This window comes from Perissodus microlepis, chromosome 15 (genome assembly GCF_051167445.1).
Source record: "Perissodus microlepis isolate ML-2025 ecotype Zambia chromosome 15, ASM5116744v1, whole genome shotgun sequence".
Lineage (NCBI taxonomy): Eukaryota > Metazoa > Chordata > Actinopteri > Cichliformes > Cichlidae > Perissodus > Perissodus microlepis.
Window position 1 is genome coordinate 32007480 of NC_140475.1, and position 23516 is coordinate 32030995.

At 40.2% G+C, this 23516-nt stretch overlaps 1 protein-coding gene across 1 annotated transcript; it reads right to left on the reverse strand.

Annotated features, from left to right (window-relative positions):
* Positions 1-257: 257 nt before the first annotated feature.
* On the reverse strand, positions 258-21700 carry rab3ab (RAB3A, member RAS oncogene family, b). Its single transcript, XM_084952560.1, has 5 exons — positions 21606-21700; positions 10782-11006; positions 4904-5022; positions 4061-4185; positions 258-3559 (listed from the first exon to the last, which is right to left on the reverse strand). Exons 2-5 carry the CDS (start codon positions 11004-11006, stop codon positions 3369-3371), a joined length of 660 nt encoding a protein of 219 aa, XP_084808686.1. The 5' UTR covers positions 21606-21700; the 3' UTR covers positions 258-3368.
* Positions 21701-23516: the final 1816 nt, after the last annotated feature.

The following is a 23516-nucleotide window of genomic DNA, read 5'->3' on the forward strand; positions in this document are numbered from 1 at the left end:
TTCTTCAAATTTCTTTCAAAAATGAAAAGTGAAAGAGTGACATCCTGAGGATGTTGACGCTACTAGCAGCTAGATATTTGCCACCAAAATGACAATTTCATGCTAAATCCTGGTGACTCAAGCGTCTGTCATATGTTATTATTTTAAACTAATCTGAATCTTAAGTTCAGAGTAAAAACCTCACTGGATGTTGAAGAAGTGCCAGGTAAAAGCATTCACTGAGGGCAGAAACACTTCAAAAACTACAGTAAACTGAATGTTAGCAACTTTTTTTTTAATTATTGTTTTACCACAAAGTACAGATAAAAACATCCACAGCATATTCTCTCACTTTAAATGGCCCAAACTGAGAGGGAACTGAAGAGGCAGTGATACAAGACCAAATCAAGTCACATGTTATTTCTGCGTGCTAGTAGAAGCTCTACAGTCGGCAACCTCTACCAAGCTGGATGGCGTTTGTTTTTGTGTACATACTGTAGTGTGTATTGCTTCGTAGCTGAGTGACACATTCATTCACAAGCAGGCCTAGAAATGAATGCAGGGTACAGTACAACATGGCTCTTTGGGGGATTTCAGGTCTTTTTTTTTTCTTCTTTTTTCAATGCAAGCCTGAGTCAATACAACACAATCCACACATATGACTCAAAGGTAGAGTATTTACAGACAGGGTTTATATGGAGAGGAAGACATATTAGAAAGGAGAACAGTTCAAAGTTTTGGATTTTACCAGAAAGGAAACAGTCACAACCAGTAAGAAGTAAAATGTATGCAGGATCAAAATCATCTCCCCAGTTTATAGTCATATTTACTGGCCAAATCACTTCCTGTTCTAATAACACCACTCTGAATGGAGACTCAGTTTTTTATAGTATTGAAGTTCCTGCCAAACATGAGACACCAGCTTTACAAAGTCATTCATTACTGATTTTCATCCAGTAGCACATTGCCCTCTCAGTCCATAGATGTCATCCCATTCATCAATATGGGTTAACGCTGATATGAAATCCTTTTGATATGAAATCCTTTTGATATGAACAGGACTCACAATATATCCCTGTGAGGAACTTGTTTTATTACCTGTTTAAACGTTTAAAATTGGTTACGCTCCTCGACCTGGCACCCCACAACAAAAACAGCGAGCTGCTTCTTAAGCAATCTTTGGTGAAGTATAAAGAAGGAATACCCAGTAAGCCAGTTTTAACCGCTAAAACTGTAATAAACCCAAAGTGCAAATACTTTCCCAGTACTGAATATTTAACTCCTGCATTGGCTCAAGCCTTCAGCTGCTTTATGCTTGCTTCGTATTTAAACAGTGCGGTCCATAATTTACCTGAAGACTGAGATCAAACGCAAACGCACAAATAAACCGACGCCCACACAAGAGCCCACATTTATCCGTAATACTGAGGTGTTAGTGGTATTAATCGCGTAGTGTTTTTTTATTAAGCAGATAAACACGAGGAGTCAGCATGTTCTTTGATACGCTGTCTCCATCCAGAAAAGAAACGAGTTCTCTTTCAGAATAATGCAATCAAACAAATATAAACGGATATACACCCCACACATGTTGCCATACATGTTTTTCCTGTCTTGAATCTCGCTACGGTGCTGTACCATGTGTCAGCATGATCTCTACTCTCTGTAAGTCTCAACCAGCAAGACAGAAGCTCAGGACTGTAGTTGCTGAATGATTTTGAAAGCAAGCAAGCATACTGTACTCACCTAGAGGTCAAAGATCAGTAGATCTGCCAAGTAACCACAACAAACTCCAATCTGGCCGTTTTGGGAATCATCCTAATCTATCCTGATGTTTCTTTCACTGCCTGCAGGCAAGCTACCAATAGAAAGCAAAATACCCTGGAATATCAAAGAAGCAACATCGCTCTTGTCCTTCAAAGATTGATGAAATGTTTCAGTGTCTTGATATTTGAGGACAGCAATCAAAGAGATGAAAGCCTGAAGTCTGAAGGTTTTCGCTGTTACATGACGTCAACTTCAGTATTTTACAAAAAAAGGTATCTGCAGAATTTTCTCCACCTGATGGAAAATACTTTCAACTGTGTTGCACAAAGATGCTTTTTAGACAGCCTCCTATTTTTCCCTTTATCTTCCAGTGACAAAGACAAAGACACATTAAAACCTTTTCTATTATACAAACACTGAGAACCTAAATGGCTTTAAGACTATTCTGAAAAAGAAATGCATCTCCTTCCTCTAAAATAGAACTTACGCAACGATGCTATGCGTCACAGCAGTGAAAACCACACCAGACGGATTTAGACTTGTTAGTAATTTAGCAGAAAGTTTCGATTTATGATGGTGCATTATTTCTGAAAGTAGCACGAGACATAACCAAGAGGGAAATTCGGCGGCTCGCAGAAGACACGCTTCGACACGACCTCCAAACAAACAGGCCTGTTATACCAGATACTATCCTCACAGAGCTTCGTACCGTCTTCATACCTATCCAGAAATGCATACCTGTAGATGTTATGTATATAGATATATATATTGCACAACATTTATATGTACATTTGAAATAAATATAAGTAAATAAAATGTGTCTCTTCATTTTTTGCTATTTTTCACTTAGTTATAATTTGTTCACATCCCTCTCACCCCCCTAAGTGTTTTGCTGTAGGAAAAAAAAAGGGGGGGGCGCCAAAGTACAAAAAGAAATGTAAAAAATGGAAAAAGGCGAAATAGTCAGATGAACAACGGAAAGACAGAACGCTTGCTATCTGTTCTGAAACTTGGTGAGACAACAAAAGAGACATTTAACGACATATATGAAATGCATTACATTGATACCGAGCAGATCTCAGCTGGATCACCACTCCTACGGAACTGAGCAGTGTGGCCCCTCTTGGTCACCAAATCCAAGGCTGGCATCTTTTCCATGATATTCAACTGACATGAAACAAAGAACTGTAAACATGGGAAGGATTTTAATGGCACTCTGAGGGTGTACGTTACGCCGTCAAATCCTTCTTGTAAAACCACACCAAAGATCAGGGAAACAACATACGACGGGTTGAAAAGCTTCAAGAACCAGGCTGCAAAGAGTCTGAAACTGCAGCTTGATTTAAGGTGCTTTGGCATCATACCAGCACCTGCACTTTTTTGAATGACCTTTTAGCTCATTTGTGCAGAGAAACCAGGAGCAACCACAGTAAAAACACTAATTCAGAAACTCTTTTCAGACACTTTTCAGCTTGATTCTTGTGACCTTTAGCCAATCTTCCTACAGAGACGAGCAGGAAAAGGAGTGAAACGGGTGATGAAGTACAGACCCAAGGACCTGGGGTCTAGCTGAAAGGAGGACAAGGAGAAAGACAGTGGGAAAGGGTTTTGGAAAGGAGTCAGCTTTAACATGCACAGTCCTGGTGAGGAGGAGCGGGCTGCTCTGTCAGCTGGGGCCCCTGTTTGGCCCCTGTGACAGCGGGATCGCCGGCGTCCAGACTCTCAGACATCTTTTCACAGATGATGTCGACCAGGCGCTCAAAGGTCTGCTTCACATTGATGTTGTCCTTGGCACTGGCCTCGAAGAACTCGAAACCTGGAGGAGAAACAGAGCATGAGAGAGGTCGCCGAGCTGTGTTCGGTCTGTCAGTCAACAAGGGATACACCTTGCTATCTGCCGGGCAGATTACATTTGGTGGTGCGGTCGCAGATCATTCCAGTGACTCACAAAGTTAACACACAGAGACAGATAACCTTTTACAACAATTTGACCTAGCGTATTTGCCTTTGGACTGTGGGAGGAAGCCAGAGCAGCCAGAGAAAACCAACACGGGAACAGGGAGTAACATGCAAACTGCACAGAAAAGCAACAGCTGGCCGATAGGTTTGAACCCAAAGGGGCAGATAAAGTGCAAACTGCAAACTCCTTCCTGGCTTATCAGACGGTATCAGCCTCAGAGAAGACTCCACTCATGTTCCTAAAACATCACAAGCACTATTAGTCTGCAAAAGAGCCATTTGAATATAAAAAGTTACATATCTTGTAAACTCGCAAGGTTGAATTTTGTGTGTGTGTGTGTGTTCAGCATGAACTCACCGAGGTGTTCGGACAGCTGACGGCCTCTCTCTGAGTTCACCACTCGCTCATCCTCCATGTCACACTTGTTTCCTACCAGCAGCACCTGGGCATTGTCCCATGAGTACGTCTTAATCTGAGTCGACCTGAGGGCGGGGTCAGAGAGGAAAGTCAAAGGCTGGGACGTCTGAATGCAACATTAAAGGGTTTTTTCCCCCCAAAATTCAGGATCGCACTGATTGAAGAGGTAAAAAAATGAATCTGAATCTAAAAACTCTGAAATTGTGCATGCAAACAATAAAAATCAAAGGATCAGTGTGATTTATTTGATTTTACTGTAAGTCCGTACTGAAACTTAAAGACTGAATTGCCCATAAACACAGGCAATATCAACAACAAGGTATGACCGAGTATGTGGAAAATAAATGGAATGGTCCTCTGTGATGTGCTGGTCAGGTTATATAGCACAACAAAAAGGAAAAGATATCACGATCGCATCTCATTACTCTGCAGAGACAGAAAGCTCATACTGTGGTCTATTAAAATAGACAGAAACCTGAACCGGATCAGTGGCTCTGTTCTTCTATCCCCCTGTATCCCTGCATCTATTTCTAGAGAGATGCTAAATCTCTAGATGCAGTTTCATTCATCATCCGCACAACTCTTTGTCTCACCAGAAAAACAGTGATAGAGGGTGATTTTTGGAGCCTAAACCACACCAAACAGAAACTTAAAAAGAACATAACAGCACTGTTTTACACAGGATACAGCATCCAAATAATAATTTTTTTAGTGGTCTTTATCCTACTCGCTTATATGTTGTAGTCCCCCTTATCATCAGCACTACCCCAGCCAATGACATACCAGTCCTGGACAGCGTTGAAGGAATCCTCGTTGGTAATGTCATACATGAGAATGAAGCCCATGGCTCCTCGGTAGTAAGCTGTGGTAATGGTGCGGTAACGTTCCTGGCCAGCCGTGTCCTGAGGAAAGAAAAGAGCAATTTAATTACAATGATTGTTTTTATCATGTTACTGCAGAGTGGCTCAAACAAAGAGAGTCTGGAGATTAAGATAGATTGGTTTTAGACATGTGGAGAGGACAGATAGTGGACATATTGGGCAATCGGTGTTAAAGACGGAGCTGCTAGACAGGAGAAAAAAGAGGAACGCTACAGAGGAAATTTAGGGATGTACTAAAGGAGGACATGCAGAAGGTTGGTATGACTGAAGAAGATGGCAGAGTAAGATAGATAGGGTACAATGGAGACAGAGGATCCACTGTGGCAGCTGAAAAAAGAAGAATTAAAGAAACAATTTGGTTACCCAGGAGCAGAAACGTGAATTATATTTCCTCATACTTCACACAGCAGTTTAAATCAGGTAATGAAAAGCTGATAACATGCAATACAATTACATCATCTATATTGCTGAATAAGCAGTGCCAGAATCCTGCTGACAATGTGACACAGTGTATCGCTCAGGTGTGTGTTTTAATGTCACAGTGCGCTCCCACAGCACTTTGAGTAGAAGTAGAAAAAGCAGTAGAAAAAGCAAACAGCAGCTCCGTGTGTGTTGGTGTAATTGGGGAGTTTATCTACAACTCTCACTGCTGTTGGAAAGGTGCTGACGATTCAGAGCAGAAAGTATTAGAAAACCTATCTTTACTTACAGCTTTGACACATCAGGCAAGTAGATAACTGTGTTTTAAAGGTTTCATTTAATGTAATCAGTCACTTTTGCAGGTAATACAAGTATTACCCTGATTATTGCTCAGGGAATTAAAGCACAGTGTTACTGCTAGCCAACACCCTGCCTCACCTTGTAAGCTGAGCGGCTTCTGTTCCAACAGCATCCCTCAGCTGTCGGTGCAGAGATTAAAAAAAAGTCTCATGCTGGTTTACACTTCACAGGATGAACTCTTTGTTTGACACTTTGGCATTCAAAACCATTTGGATAGTCATACAGCCAGTGCACACAATCAGAGATGTGTGTGGGTTTTTTTTCTTCTGCAAGCACACATATGACATTTTGGGAAATGTGCTTATTTAGTTTCTTGCCAAGAGTCAGTTAAGGTGACCGATGCCTCTCTCTTGTCTGTTGGGTTATGGTGAAGGGTTATTAGCCAGACAAATGCTGTATTTGGTCAGGTTACAACTTCACTAACTAAACACTGACTTAACCCAAAAATTAAAAGTTCCCTCTGTGAGCTTAACCATTACACGCTTAAATGAAGACATATTTGGCCTATTGACCATGAGTCTGGTTCTACAGGAGATTTCTTCCTGCTAAAAGGGAGTTTTTCTTTCCCCCTGTCGGCTTTGGCCTTTATGGGTAGTTTCTCTCTGGGTAACAGCTGTACTATGGGCACATTTTTTATGGCTCAACCAGAAGTTCAACTTAAGGCTTAAATTCCAGGCTGTCAGTGCAGGCTGTAGCTGGTCACTATCTGCCAGGCGCCACTCCCAGTAAAAATTACCAAACTGTGTTTGTAGTATTGTTCCTTATGGACATCTTTAATTATCACAGTGTCATGGACCCCGAGTTTTTGTACTTACTTATTGGTTTCTCATATTTACAGCGTTCTTTGGGTTTTGTGTTCTATTTAACAAAGTATATATTTGGTTTCTTTATGATTGTATTGTTAGCTTTGCCTACAATCTCTTTTAGTTTTCAGATCCAGTTTTCTTTGCAGTTATAGTTAACGCTGTATTGTCACATACTTAAATTTCTTAGACTTCGGTTTTCCTGCCTCCTGTGTCTCATTGTCAAGTTTCTAAGTGGTTCTTATGTTACTTCCTGTTTTGGTTTGTCTTTTCTTCCTTGTATTTAGTTGTACTTCCTTTGTCTCTGATTATTCCACCTGTGTATTTAATGGCTTCAGCTTGTCTTTGTTGTGATGACTGTTTATCTTCCTGTTGTTCCTCCCTATGTATTTGACAAATTTGGATTTTTTTTCTATATTCTATCTTGAATTGTTGTTTCTTACACCATTAAACATGAGCTGTTTGTTGAACAGCCTGTAGAGTCTGCTTTGAGTCCTTACACCTGTCTGTTAGTTAGTACTGATATTCAGGTACATGTGTTACCTGTGTTAAGTTTGCTAGCTGTAGCTGATAACTCAGCACTCGCCCAATATAAATCATATCTCAAAGGTTTTATAAGTTGAGGGGGTTTGTAGATAGAATGACATAAATCATGCTAACAGGTGAGCTTTTTCCTATTTAAGTGTTTTCTCTCTAACATTAACACACAATCATACTCTGATGGATGCATCAAAGGGTGGAGTTTGGACATTTGGCCAAAGGACATTTGGCATGACTGGAGACGACAGGGCTCAAACCACCAACCTTTCTTCCTGAGCCTCAGCCAATCCAAAAAGAGATCTCAAACCTGCAAGTTACTTTCAAACAAAGCAAAGCTAGCTGTTTTCATCTGTTTTTTCTCACTATGCTAAGCTAACCAGCTGCTACCTGAAGCTTCAGCTAGAGATATGATTGTAGTGTCAGACTTCTCAGCCAAGATTTAATAAGAGAGTGAAAGAAAAAAGTGAATTAATCTTTTACGTAAACCCTTATAATCCTTATTAAGTCATTTTAAGGGTTTACTTGAAGGAAAGACAAAAATAATCTCAACAATCAGCTATGGAAGAAGCTGAAATTGTGTCAAAAGAACTTGTACTTTTAGCTAAATCATTACTGCTATAGGTACATTTTATCACACGCGCTCCTATAAACTAAATGCCTACCTTTCAATAATCTGTTGAAAAATTCCATTTCAAGAACACATTTTTAATAAAAGTCCTGATAACCAGATAAATACACACAAAAAAAGCATCATGTGCACAAAAAACTGATGAGTGCCTGTGTGTGTGTGCGTGACATGAATATATCTATTCGCTCAGTCATACATTATCACTCTCGGGTCACTAGAAAATTGCATTTTCAGAGAGCTGTAGCTTTGATCTATGCTTTCCAAACTGATGGTTACTGTGTAATGTTCTGCAACTGCAGCTTGCACCCTATTTTTGCTCACCCACTAAGTGTGTGCTGCAAGTTGTTCTGGATAAGTGCATCAGCTCTATACCTAAAATGTCAGTGTAGGTAGCACTGAGTGGTGTTATATAATGAACACTGGACTATTCATATTTGAGCTAAGCATCAAATTTAGAGTTAAGGGCTTACTACGGAATATAAAATGATAATGTAGCCTATAGCATTTTAATGGAGAAGAGAACAGATAATTTTTTGTTACTAGCTGCAACATTATCATCTCTACTGTTTTCCCCTTGTGTGTGTGAGCCTAGAGACATCTAATGGAGGAGCTCCAACTAAGGAGGGTCTGAGCACTGGCCGGTGTGTATATGTCTGTCTTACTGGATGTCAGCTAACAGATTATATTAGTGTCATCATAGTTCATCCTATCTGTCTACCTTTATAAATCTGGTAATTCTGAAGCTCTCATTTTTTTTAAATTGGTAACCAGAAGTCTTTACTTTGGACTGCAGCTGTCATGAGCGCTGTGAAAGCAGCAGCATGCTCCACACGGCCTCTCAGGCCTTCAGTTTTATCTGCAACGTGACGCGTTCTCAAACATGGCCGTTTAAATAACATGTATGACATCTAAGTATATGTCACAGGTCTGCACAAATCAACATACACTGGAATAACTGCACACTGTGGCACAAATATACGCACTGTGCGCTCATGCCAACATTTTCATTTTTACTCTGCTAGCTGAGCAGTGGGGAAGGAAGTGTGTGTGTGTCTGTGTGCGTGAGACAGAAACGAAAGGGAGGGGGGCATCTTCTGAGATGTGTAGTAATGGGGGAGGGGAGAGCATCACCCAGTCGTAGGTTTATTCTTCTCCGATTGGCCGATTGTGTCTTTCTTACCAGAGGCAAGACCTGGGAAAGGCTGACAACAGAGGCAGCCTTACACACAAAACAGATCCACGTGTGCACAGCCACACAAATTCAATGCTCTGCTCACCATCACAGCTCTGGTTGCTGCAGAACTTTGGTGTGAAGGTGGAAATGATGTAATTGTCTACAGCATGGCACCTAAACACCAGTTTCCTGCAGCTCAAACCAAAGAGTTTAGAGCAGTTTAGAGCTTCAGCTGTCTTTAACCCTCGCGCCCGTAGAAGCAAACGCACGTCTGAGGAAACACCTTATTGTTTGCTCCTGGGGACGTGTCACCGTAACCGTCTAATGTATTCTGCTCTGTTGGTGTTCATCTGCACGTGCAGGCTGTAGCGAAGGCACCGGTGTGTGCAAATCTGTGTGTTCACTGGAATCTGACTTTGCATAATAAAACAGCACCACGGGGCAGGGTCTTAAAACTCCTGTTTTTTTTTTATTTGCTCAATTATGAGAATCCATCAGAAAACATGAATATCTACATTCCTTAATCTGACAATGACAATATTTTTAAAGGCAAGGTTAAAATCCTGACGTCATAGACAGGGGCGAAATGGTCTGAAAAGTGTGTGCGTGCAGGACGATCCTTCCTTGAAGGTATTTGTGGCATTGCACTTGCTTTCAAAAATAGTTGGAGAATGGAGAAAAAAAAAGACTTACAGGGAACTGAAACCCAGCTTTATTTCTCACATCCACACACCCTGTTTATGTATTTGACATGTCAGTGCAGAGGAAACATTTCATGCTTGTCTGTAAGCCCATCTGGGCATTGCTGTGCAGAAAAGCTAAGCGGAGGAAAGGAAGCATAAATGCTTCGACCAACAAATGTGTGTGAAATGTGTGATGAAGTGCAGTGCTTCTTGCATTAGCTCATTTCTCACCACAAACACACACACTTCAGATGCATTTCCTTGGTGTTGCTAAGTTAACCTCTCATTGGACAGCATCTGTGTGTCCTAGTTTGAAATAACTAAAGGAAGTGATCAAATCAACACCACCAAATATACCAAATACCAAAAGCAAACCAGATGCATTGACTTTCAAAAATTCATATAGTCGTACTAATTATGGGCAGACTTTGAAAACAACGTGAAAGAAATTATCTGTCATCATCCTGGGCTTTGGTGTGTCTGGGCTCTGAATCCTTGTTCGTTATTATATATATAGATATAGATATTTTATATCTTAAAAAAAACTTGATATAGTCTTTAGTTCTTGTTACCTTTGTTATCTGGCTTCTGTCAGTATTTAGCACTGTTTATGTTCTGAGTTCAGTTAATCTAGCCTTCTCTATGGCTTCATCCCCATGATGGCTGCTCCTCCATGAGCCTTGTCCTATAGGAGATTTCTTCCTGCCAAAAGGGAGTTTTTCCTTCCCACTGTCGCCAAGCGCTTGCTGTCAAGGGAACATCTGATTGTTGGGATTTTCTGTGTATCATTGTACGGTCTTTACCTTACAATATAAAGGGCCTCGAGGTGACTGTTTGTGACTGTTTGAATTAAAATGAAGTGAAAATTCCTGTCTGCTAACGATTCCATGTTTAGTTACTTCCTGTTTTATTTTGACAGAAGTTGCTCACTGTGTCTTATGTTAGGTTTAACTTCCTGGTCTCATCACTTACCTCTCCCCATGTTATCTGGGTGCGTATATATTGTCTCCCCGTGTCTGTTGTCTTGTTTTCCCTCATAAGTGTGTATGTGTGAACCTCCGTTTTTTCCTTACACCTGTCAACCAGTATAATATAAACTAACCAGATACTAGTAAGCAAAGTAGGTATACTTTTTGGTTCATAGCACTTTTTTTCTTTTCTTGTCATCTTACCCAGATCTGTAATTTAATCCTCTTGTCATTCCTGTAGATAGTCTTCACCTTGAAGTCGATGCCAACTGTGCTGACAAAGGCCGGCGTGAAGGAGTCGTCGGCGTAGCGGAACAAGAAGGAGGTTTTTCCAACGCTGCTGTTGCCGATGATGAGGATCTTGAACATATAATCAAAGTTTTGGTCAGAGGACTCCTTCTGCCCGTAGGTCGCTGTTGCCGAAGCCATCTGTGGACAAAGACAACAGAGAAAGTCTTTAACCAAACTCCTGCAGTGGCCTCACTGTAAGATCACAGTAAATGTTCTCTGAAATAGAAATGACATTTTTCTGTTTCTTCCATTTCTAAAATACTCTGTAGAGTGACAAACTGAGCTTTCTGAGTAAGAGAGATCCACACTGTTCAGATATGGTGCACAAATCATGAGCAACAGAACAAGAAAGAGCAAAAATTGATATGAAGTAGGTGTAGATATGAAAATAGAAGATGGATATCAGCAGTCAGGATAATACCCAATATAAGATTTTCTTGGGGTTACTAGAAAACCAGCGTAGACGATCTGATAAAGCTTTAGGGAAAACAATGTGTATCGTCTTTGGAGTAGGAAAATGCAGAGATTAGGTAATTAACAAGGAATTAATCAGCTTTAATGACTTTAATAATGTTTCAAGCAAAAATGCTAAAGAGTTATTATTTCCAAAGGATAATGGGCTGCTGGCAAAACCTCAAAAGCCCCAGTTTGAATTTCTCCTTTTACCAGCATTTTAATAAGAAAACCATATATGACACGTTAAAAATAGTTGGATGTAAGATGTGGAACGGGGTGGCCATCCTTCTTGGTGATGGCAGATGGACCCCCAAACTGTGGGGCATCCATCTACACAGTGCAAAGTGCAAAGAACCACAGTGACAATAAGAACAAGGATGGGCACTGCCAATTAGCGAAGGCTCTAAATGCTACATTCTGGGTCCGAAAGATACACAGATTAGTAAATAAAAATGCAGGCATTCATTAAGACGCATTAGCAGCTTCTACTGTCAGCCAGGACATTACGCTAAATTAATGAGCATCGATTTCATTAAACACACACAGAAGAGGCTGCTGAAACAACAGCAGAGGAGCTGTTTAACACAGAAGAGGTCGTACGTTTAATGCATGTTAAGACAAACGACGTTGTCAGCATCTGTTAGACTCAGCATAACAGAGGATAGTGATTAACTGGTATGCTTTACACAATGCACATTTGCTTCATGGGCATTAATCACAACCACATATTGCAATATTCTCATCGGTGGATGGAGGTGTATGAGGATGAACTTCATGCTAGCATAGAGTTTTGTACCCACTAGCTAGCCATGTAGTTTAAAGCCAGTCCCGTCCATAATTTTCTATTTTAATTATTTATGTAAAACATGTTTGATCAAAGTTACACTCTATTAAAAATCCAGCCTAACATTTACACCAACAGCAACACCATTAAGGAGTAAGCATATGACAGCACACTGCACACCGCATACAAGATGGTAAGCCATTTTCCTCAAACAGAAGGTGGCTGTGCAGATTTCTGGGGGACTCTAAGTCTATGTTAACCATGAACTATGTACAGCATGAGACCTTTACGTTCAAAGGGATAAACTTCAGATTGAATTAATTTCTTGAAAAGCTGTAGCAGGGTGTGAGCTCGAGTGAGCACCGAGCTCACTTGTAACGAGTCTTGTTCAGCATCCTGACTTCATTGTAAAGCCAATATAGGATCTGGTATGGTGCATTTGCTAATACTGAAATACCGTGTTTTACTTTAAACGATGGATGAAAAGAATGTAGTCATAATGGTCCTTTGTTCCTTTTGTCTGAAAGAGCCCGTGCGAGCTTCTTTTAAATGACTAACAGAGGCATTATAAAAAAAGTCCACATTAGGATGCAGACAGGCGAAGGATGCAGAGACAGATGTGTGGGAAAACTTTTAGACTTTGATTCACTGTTTGCCTCCTTTTTCACTCAAAGTTTAGTTGGGTTTAGACACAGATATTCCTAATTAAGAAAATAACCTTCTCTAGTCCTTAGATTGGGGTCTAACTATGATTCTGGTTACTATCATAGTTAGATCACAGTTTAAGTTAGCGCCTAACCTAAGGAACTGTAGACACCTCCACTCTCTTGGTTTCCAGTATAAGGTGTTAGGTTCAAACCCATCTAAAGGTATAACATGCCGTTATTAATGAGACCATATTTCTTTTGAGGAACACAATCTCATAAAAATATAAGACTAGCACTCACTTTAAAATCCAAAATTTCCTCAAAGTTCCTTATTATACATTGAACCTTTTTATGAATCTTATGCACTGCATTAGCTAGTTCTACATATTTATTCAGCAAAGTCAAACTACTGCTGTGTTTTAAATTGGGCTGCAGATCTGCTCTAACAGTCAGCCAAAGAACAACAGCAGTTTCACTGAAACTCACACTGCTGTTACGTTACTGCATTAGCTGTCCAGGACTACAAAGATTCAAACCTACGAGACCTAAAAGGATTTAGAAAACAGAGTGAGTGACTCTTCAGAGCACGATGACTGTAGCCCACAGGACTCAGTCCCTTCACCCGCCTCTATATTTAGACTGTTATCTCGACTCGGCTGCAGCGGAACACTAGAACTCAGACAGAATAAAGAACAAAGAAAACAAGTGCACCGTCCTCACAGCTCGGGCCTATCGGCTTACACGCAGGAACACAGAGATGCTTGTTAAATAATGGAGAAGCCCCGACCCTTCCTCAACACATTCTGTTATGCAAACGAGGGCTGAGCAGGTGGGTCGAGATGTGATAAACCTACTGTGAGAACGCTGCACAGAGGATCACAGAAAACATTCATAAACATTCATAAAGCTGTTTCATGTAAATAGGATTTAGTCAGGTTGCTAAATTGAGAGCATCGGAAAATGCAGCAGCCACATGGCTGCCAGTATCTTTTTAGTTAATGGCTTCTGTTCTGCCTGTGACGTCAACAGTTCCTCACAGCTTGGAGGATCTGTGAATACTTCAAGAGTGTGCAAAAATAAGACGTGCATACTCTTCAAAAGAGCCGAACCTAATCAATAATAATTATGGATATGCAGGATTAACTTAGACTTACTGAGTCACAAGTAAAGAAATATAAACTTTTACCTTACAGTATGTATTTTGCAAATACTACTTTAGATATTAAAGGTTTCTTTTAAAAACATACAGTATTGTGCAAAACCATAAAGCAGCCAACCATTTCTTTCTATTTTGCTGGGGAAACAGGAAATGGGTGCAGAGATTTATTGAAACACATGAAAATATAAAACATATGGCAAAAAAGATTTTGTACATTTTCACAAGCTTAATCAGCTTTCTTGTAATTCCCTTAAATAGTCTTCAGGAATAGTTCTCCAGGCTTTTTGAAGACATTCAAAGCTCTACTTTGTATTTTGGCCTCAACAAAATGTTGAGATCTGGGCTCTGGGAAGGCCAATCCATGACTGACGCGGTTCCATTGTGTGTGTTTTTTCTATCTATGTTTGCTTTTACTGCATTTCTAGGTTGACTATCATGGTGAAAAATCAGTACTGGCTGAAACAGCCCCAAACCATAACAGAACCTCCACCGTGTTTTACCTTTCTCCTGATCCTTCTCCATGTTTTTACCGTACAACCATAACCATACTGAACAATGAACTCAAAAAACTCTAACATATAGACTGTGTTTTTAATGTGCAATATTTATCAGTTCTACATTCTTATTATTTACCTCTGCATGCAATTGTTTTCATTTTCTTGTATTTATATTAATATGCATGAGTCCAGGATCCAGACACTCACTGGAAATTGGTCAGGTGCAAGGACTGGACTGAAAATCTGTGAAAAAGCAGCCAGTGTCCAAAGACAGACCTTCAGAAAGCCTGAAGCCCTGTTGCTCAAGACAACTTTAAAAAATGCCAAAATGGTCAGACTTCTCCAGAAATCTTATCCAGACTGACTATATCCAGAAACAGTCACAAAAACATAATAAAGTGAATATTTTTCTTTTCCAAATAACTGACAAGCCCATCATCCGATGAAAGTCCCACTTACTGAACATCAGACAAAAGGCAAAAAGCCGCCAAACAAACAAACACAAAGGTAGCAGTCAGGAAAGACAAGGTGACAATTTAACTGAATAAACAAACTGCAAAGAATATGGAGCAAAAGAGGTAAACACTTCGGTTCACTTGTCAAACTGATTTAAAATTGCTTAAAAAGGTTTGTTTTCAAACTGAAATAGACACATGAGCACATTGAACTCAGAGCCATTTCTTCATTTGGACTCTATTCTGTAAAAGCTCACAGCTAATAAGTAGTTTAGGGTTCACTGATATCATCACTGTTACAGCTTAATCAACCCTGTTCACTCAATCTGGGATCAGTTAGCTGACTTCAGGTGAGATTGATGCTGCGCAGTTGTACCTTACACCGCTCAACTCTGCCCCACTCAGCTGACGGTCAATACTCACTTGCTTGTGATGAGCATAATCTACACAAACATTAGAAAATAAAAAGTAAACGTGCAGCTGAAGAGGATGAACAGCGTGTTGGATTAACTGATCTGCAATCAGTTTGGTTTAGTGTTGCTTTTCCTGCCCCTTCGTGACAAACGGAGGTCCAACCTAAACAACAGGAGACACTTCCATCTCAGAATTCCTTGCAGAGGTATTTAAAGGAAGACACACCTACAACTAACAGCACTTCATTCTACGGAGTGGTGTCGGTGAATTTCTCTGAGCGAGAAAAGCCCCAAAAATATAATTTATTTATCAGTCATACAATTGCATGCTCATATTGTTTGCTATGCGCGCAATTCTGCTTAGCTCTTGAGGAAACTGGGTATTATTTGCAGGCTTAAGTCAAAGCTCCGCCTCAGGATTGGCCCATATGTCACTACTTTGATCTTTTTTGTTATGTGGCCTAGTTTGCATTAAGACCCCACCCTGGACCTGTGTGAGGTTTTCTTCCTGATTCCTGAGTTTTTACTCCCCGGAGACAACAAGTGGACTTTTTTTGGTAGTTTTTGTCTTTACAATCCCGCATATATTTCATCTTACTCTTACCATGGTACAGTAGATGGTATTTATTATGATTTGGCACTGACACTAACCATCCCTGACTAAACTGATTGACTTCCTGGTTTAAAACATTACATTTTACATGTATTTTTTTTTTTATCTCAAAAAAAAAGAAAAGCTGGCTACTAGCATGCTTACCGACACATCCGATCACAGCTGTATGATATCAGCGTCAGGTTGGAAGAGTCTAAGATTTGACACCTATAACTTAACATTTATCTTTAGGCTAAGCTCCGGTGAACCAGCCGGAGGTGAGATGGCACTTGATCACAGTCAGGGTTTGGTGTTTGATTTCCTCTTTGGCGAGCCTTATTAAAAATGTATCTGCTCTTGTTACCGCTGCACCACAGGGTCTGCTCAGCTCTGCAGATATTTCTGCCCACGTGTTCGTTATCGATGAGCTTCTCCGAGCCGAGTCAGCAGTGTTACAGTGACAGCACGTCAGGCAATTACACAAAGTTTTGCTCTTAAAAACATTCGAATCCAGGTCTTGGAGTCAGTTTAGATGCATTACTATATTTCCTTCCACTGGCTGTAATGTAAAAACCCACGTTCGCTCATATTTCTTTTAACCCCCTCTGGAACATTTGCTGCATTTATCCTAATGCTGTGATTCGCAACCTGTTTTATAACCTTTTTATAAAATCCGGGCTCCTAAATTTTTATTGATTCTTTTGCGGTGTTGTTGTTTCCAGTATTCACAGCAAGGATTCCAGGAGTTTAAAAATGACCAACCAATGCTGGAAGTGTAGGTCTTGCCAAACACTGCAGGCTTTTTGCTTCTTTTCTGTGACAGTGCGGTGAGATTATTGCTGCTTTTCCTCTGCGTCTCTGAGATTAGCTGCAGAGAAGAGAGTTGGTTTAACCTTCACTAATTCGATACAGAAGCTTATAGAGAGAGGCCTTTGTGTTTAATCTCAAAGTAATTAACAAATTCTCATTATGCAAATGCCTTTCAGCCTCCAGAATGCCACTGCTTTCTTTTGGCTTTGCTAGCAAACTTCCAAGCAAGTCAGGTGTATGTGCACTATAAGAGCTGCCTGGATATTTGGATGTCAACCCTTGAAGGTTTACAAGCCCATGCCGTGACCCCTGTTGTTATTGCAGCTGTAGTTTCTCCTAATACTGAACCATCAATTATCTGTTGCGCCTGTTTAGGAAATCAATATCTTCTACAGCCCAGAGTGACATCCTCGGATGTCTTGACCAACAATCCAGCAACAGTCTGAAAACTAAAAGAAATAGGAGACGCTGGAGAACCGGGAACTTTTTTTCTGCCACTTTTGATGAAAAAAAACAAAGCTATAAATAATAATCAAACTTCACTTTGACCTTTATGTAGGTTATTGAGATGAAAGATGGTGACAACATCTGTTAAGCACATGCATCCCTTCCCTCTTCCTGTTCCCTTTCCTTTTTTTCTGGTATAATAATATTTCATATTGAATTTTTGAGCATATGTTCTTTGAGCTGCTGATTATGCTGACTCACATCCCTATTTCCCCCCAGGGATCAATCCAGTCTAACATGACAGTCATCATCTGTTAAATAATATAGACATATATATATAATTATCAACAGAAATTTGAAGCTAAATGGCATCAAGTATGATATAATAATATCTGAGCCTAAGTCAAGCATGCCGATCCACACGGTCAGTACATTTGCACATTTAGGGTCCCATCAAAGTGGCTCTGAAATTTCCAAATCTTCCCTCACAATCCGAAAAGTAGCAATGGCATTCGGTCTCGAATAAAAAGGAGATGAGACTGAACGCCAGGAGGAAAAAAGGATTTCAGAGTTCGAAGATAACTCCTTCCATCGTGGAGAGTGCAGGGAAGATGGAGGAAGGGAAGCACGCTTTATCAGGCAGAGATGGCTAATAATAACCAAATCTGTTACCGCAGCGACTTTTGGTTTTAATATTGGATCGGCTGCTCAAGTCTCTGTTTGTATATATATATCCATGTAAGATCAGGATGAGTCACTAAGAAAACTGTGATATAAAGGAAGAGGATAAGCTATCTTTATAAGTCACAGCTCTGGGAAGCTTGGTTTTCTGAGTCTTTCTGCTTTGCTCAATAGCACTTTGTCAATAGTTACACCTTAACGCCACAGGCAAAGTCTTTTCCATTTTTTTTCCACACTAATCCAATCAGGACTAAGAGTTATAGGTTTCACTGCTGGACAATGACATCACTGAGCTCCCCCTCTAAACCTGCCACCTAAAGGAGATTGATGTCCCTGCAGGAGCTAAGTGCTCCTGCAGCCAGCCAGTCAGGTTCATCTAATCAGGATTGGCTGGCTTAGTGCAGACGGACAGCTAATCCACAGCTGATCCCAGATCACCTAAACACATTCCTGCTTTAAGATGGTTACTGAGATGACTCACTCAGAGGTTTTCAACATCTCTTAACAACATCAGAGGACGGTTATGTGAAACTAACATCCCCAGTCGATTTTATTACAAATAACTAAATCAGAAACTTAAGAGCGTCTGTGATTTTTACAGAATAAAAAAGTCGTCCTCCCTGCAGGTCCCTGTATCAGAACAGGTTCTATCTGCTATAAAAACGGCTTCCATTTTTCAAAGGTTGTCAAGCGCTCAATGAAGAAGCCACGTGTCACTGCTCTGACTGATAGCCGCCTGCTTTGTTTTATTTCTGTTCCATCAAACTGAATCAAGCTGCATTTGTTTAGAACATTTTTGTGAGTGTCAGAGTGATTGTTCTTGTAAGGCTGACATTCAGTTTCTGATTTGTGGCTTTGGCAGAAGCATAAATGTCAGTTTTTGTTGGAGTTTTTCCAATCTTAGTCTGGTGTGCAGATGGGGACGAGGAAGTGGATACATGTCACTTCTCCATGAAGCTAAAGGTTTTGACCTTTTTTCATTGAGGACATTTTCTCAGGTGGGTAAAAATATTGTCTCGTTTAAGGGTTCATGGTGCTTTCCTCCATAAATCAGTTATTTGGATCTTTTTGTGTTTGGACTGGTACTTCAATAGTGGGGACGATGTTTAACAAATCTTCAAATCAAACTCTTATCTGCTCTCCTGCTCTGCAGTCCCCACCTTGCAGCATCCTTCTCCTTCTCGTCCTAGTACATTACCTTGAAAAGGTGCCATCAATACTTCTTAATCGAGGGGTCAATGCCACCTTCCTCTTTAACCTGATGAAAGTGGTGAGATCCCCATATCTGCAATACGGCAAGCTAATGCAACTCCTTCCTTCCTTTATTAGAACAAACAGACAGTGATGGAAACTAATGAATTACATTTACTCAAGTGCTGCACTTACTGACTTAGCTACATTTCTCCATTACTTACTTTTCAGATTACAATGCATGACGCATTTATAAACGGACACATTGCTGTGAATCCAACAAACAGTCACGTAATCAGCTCCGTATAGACCCAATAATCAAATCAAGTCAAATCTATAAACTGACTGATAAAAGAAGATCTTGTTTTAATGTAGCATTACTACTTTTAACCATAATCTTCACCCCAGACTCACAACTAGGAGCAGAAGCATTTAATGGCTCCAGTGTTTATCCAGCACTAGACTGAATGCAGTGCGATGGGTGTGTGGACGCTGCAGCAGAACTCTTTCTTTTCACTGACTCGGTTCACACTGGCCAAGAGGCTTGTTAAACTCAAATCTGCGTGATCTGGCTGGATGATCACCATTTAAAAGTGAAGTCAGCAGCCTTTTCACCTCTGACCTCTTTAGCAAAACGCTGCTGTCTGCATCTTTCCTCCTGCACCGCCGTCTTTCTGTGCGGTGCTTTTGATGCAGTGGCAGTTAAAGAAAAATCCAGTGTCTCGTCAGTGTTTCTCAGCCTAGAAACACTGATGTTTACTAAAACCAATGTGATGCAACATTTACAGCTACTAACCAGCCTTATGTGTGAAACAATAACTAACAACCTACTGAAACTGGACAGCAGTGGTGTTACTCCGCTGCTGTGGCTCTCCTAGTTTTCCTGAGACAGCATTTCTCCCCCCTTTTTCCTCCAATCACGTGCCTCCTTTCTCTAGGAAGCGTGGAGATGCAGATGAAAGGAGGGGAAGCTAAAAATATCATCACTTCATTCTCCACCCCACCCCAACCCCCCGTGCACAGAAAACAGAAAGCAGCAATGAGAGCAGCCAGGATGTGAGAGATGCTTTTTTGAGGCTAGAGTCTGCAGGTGAATCCGGGACATTAAAAAGTAGTCATGTGTGTTTGTACACAAGTGCATTGCTTAATTTATAATGTTGATTCAAAATGCTTCTTCCCACTTCATGCTGAAAGATGCTGTATTTGGATACATCTTTGAGAGCTTGTTACAGTCATTAAAATAGTCTCGCCCCTCTAAATCTGCTGAGCTGTACTCTGCTTATGTAGAGCTTTTGTTCTCAGACATTGTGTTTATGTGGGTGTGGGTGTGGGTGTGTGTGCGTGTGTGTGTAATGTTCAAAAGCATCTATAATCATAGTTTAAAGCATCATAATCACGGATTAGCTCAAGAAATCCGATCTTTAAGTCTGTTTTTCTGCACATGTGTTCAGACAGGCACCTCTCAGACTACTGCTGACAAACTGACTGAAATGTAATAAAAAAAGGCATCCACCCTGCATATCAGTGGCATCTCTCCCAGGCAACATTAGTGTGTGTTTTGCCATGTGAAGCAGCAGATGCGTCACTTCTGCCTACAGCCAGTAAGTTTACCATCAGCGAGGACATTCAGATGTGGTCTGCAGGCTGTGAGCTCACTTTGAGACTCTTTAAAAAAAAGCCTAAGAACATGCTTGCAGTCTTATTGTATTATACTTATTGATTAAGCTTAAAAGCCAAAATGCAGGCTGATAGGCTGACACAATGCAACTGCACTGTACAGTTTTCAGTAGGCTCCTGTATAAGATTTGAAACAGCAGCTAAACCAGATGAAACTCTGTGCATTTCATATGTGTGCTTTCATCCATATCCTTCATTAGCTGCACATAATTAAAATATATAAAAACGATATTTATGATTTAGTCTGGGTTTTTTTTTCTTGTGAATGAATGAACAGATCATTCAGTACTTACTCCCAGAGATCTGACTCAGTGTTTTACCTCGGCATTGGAACTCAACAGTCCTCCATATGGCTGCCGCGTTTCACGGATTAAATACTCCTGTAATCCTGGTATTCGGATTGTTGAATGATTCTCTGTGCCGACCTTTAGTTATGTCATGATGCTTATTTGAATATTAACCTATTAAATGTGTAACCTATTAAAAAAAAAGGTTTAAAAACCCCCCACATGTTTCATATGTTTACTCTCGTGCAGTGTGCTCTATACTTGTACTGTATTCCACTGATCCTGCCTCAGATCCATTCAAACCTGTTTTCTTCATTTAACCCATCGGACAGTGTGAAACGCCTTTTCCTGCAGGACAGGCCGTGAGTCAAGCCAGAGATCCAGGACAGCAGCAGCAGCAGCCCTCATCCATCCACACAGATAACAACAATCAGCCTGTTTTTACGGGTTATTCTGACGCCGGTTTATGGTTTTCACAATGGAAACAGCTGTTAAGGCAGGCATCTCACGTCAAGGCTTCTGTCATCTGAAATATTTTGCTGGATGATTAAAATAAACTGCAGCTGAGACACTAAATGCGCTAAATTTAATGTACGATTTTATCTCCATTATCTCCAAATTAATAAAGAAAGAAAACCCACCTTTATATATTTCTATCTGGCTGCTATCCTCCACGTCCAGCACCCGCAGAAACACCACCACTCACTGTCAATTCGGAATGGTTGCGCGACACAACATCCTGTTGGCTTTTTCAAAATAAAAGCAGATTGGTTTAAACGCTTGAAAGATAAAGACGATTCTGATTAACTGATCCGACTGTATTTTTTACTATATATATATATGCATATATGTATATATATATATATGTGTGTGTGTGTGTGTGTGTGTGTGTGTGTGTGTGTGTGTGTGTGTGTGTGTGTGTGTAATACAGAAGTGTTTGTAATGATTAAAATTTACAACAAAATGGACAATTCTTTGTAATGTGAAGAGAAAAAACGTACAGTCCTACATCAGAACCGACATGCTTTTCTTCCTTTGCAAGACCTGGTACCCGGTGAACTTTTTAAACAGGGTTGGAAAGTACTCAGACCCTTTACACAGGCAAATACCTCAGCTTTCTGCCTTAAGACTGTTACATAAGTGTGTATGCGTTATGAGGTACGTGTATTTGTAGTAGTAAAGGTCAGGATGCAGGAAAATAATAATGAAACAACGAAATTAATTGACAGAAATGAGAAGCCACAGCGCTGGTTTTTAAAATCTTTCTTTTTTTTTTATTCCTATACCTCACGTGATTATGAAAATAGTTACTTACTATTTAGTAGAGTGAAATGCCTCAAAAACCAACTCATCTCATTTAACTGCGTCCATCGGTTGAAAAAACTGTTTCATACACGCAGTTGTAATCCCAGCGATTGGTAAACAAATAACGGATATCTCACGGTCTTTTTGAATAAACAACCTCTTTGAGCGTGGCTTTTATTTTGAAAAGGGAAAAAACGAGTTCCAGTCGTTTTGTAACTCGGGTTGTGAAGGCGACATAAATGAATGACAAGTGGGCGGGGTTTAGGGGTACGAGAAGGATTGTCGTCCTGTCTAACGAATCCGGAGCCGTAATCAGCGTCCTGAAATATTCCACCTCAAACACTGAAGCGGTCTTTTATTATTGATGAAAGCTGCCGGAGAGGCTGAATTATTGATTACGGGGTCAGCAGTAACCACTGAGTCCATTCCCACCCAATAAAAGACACCGGTCCCATAATGCACTGCAAAACCATCACACTCATATACGTTTCACACGGATGCGGTGTAAGGTACAACGCCTGTTTCATAAGACAGCTGTAAGCGCTGCAGAGCGGATTTTGTAAAGTAACAAGAAACTGATTTTAAGCACAGCTGGATCTTTTATACTGAAAGCATATCACTGATTATTAAAGAATAGCCTACATTTAGTAAGAAATTGCACGTGATGATGATGTCACTGGAATTAAACAATTGCCATTCAGTATTTTTTTGTTTTGTTTTTTAACTTATTAATCATGCTTAGTATCCACACAGAGAGCAACGTTCTTTATCTTAGTGTTTAACTGTTTACATTTATGAGCCAGTGAGCTGAAATGAGACACAATAACATTTTTAAAAGGATAATAAGGATAAAAAAAATAGAAATGTTGCTTTCCTTTAGTCATGAAAATAGGCCTATGTACATATAGCATGCCACATAGTCACCTAATTGTGTTTTAGTATTAATGCAAACGAAAACATTTTGAATACTTTAAAGGGTTAACGACCAAACAGATTAAAACATTTCATTAAAATAGTTTGTAAGTTAAAATGATGCTTTTGCTTTTCAGCCCAACTAAACTTACTTTCTTAATGACTCAGATAACAAAAATGTAATATAGGCAAAAACGTAGTATCCTTATCTAACAGCGTACATTCACTCAGGGTGGCATTTACATTTCCACCTTCACATGAGATTAGTTCTGTAATAAATAGTCCCAACAGCCCTTTATCTGTGTCCAAGGCAAGAGAAAATACAGTTGTAGGCA

Excerpts from the sequence above, each read along its gene's own strand:
- rab3ab (XM_084952560.1), bottom strand. The coding sequence starts at position 11,006 with ATGGCTTCGGCAACAGCGACCTACGGGCAGAAGGAGTCCTCTGACCAA. Across the intron at positions 4,186-4,903 it reads TTCAACGCTGTCCAGGACTG|GTCGACTCAGATTAAGACGT; the intron begins GTATGTCATTGG and ends CCCCGCCCTCAG. Across the intron at positions 3,560-4,060 it reads TCAGCTGTCCGAACACCTCG|GTTTCGAGTTCTTCGAGGCC; the intron begins GTGAGTTCATGC and ends TTTCTCCTCCAG.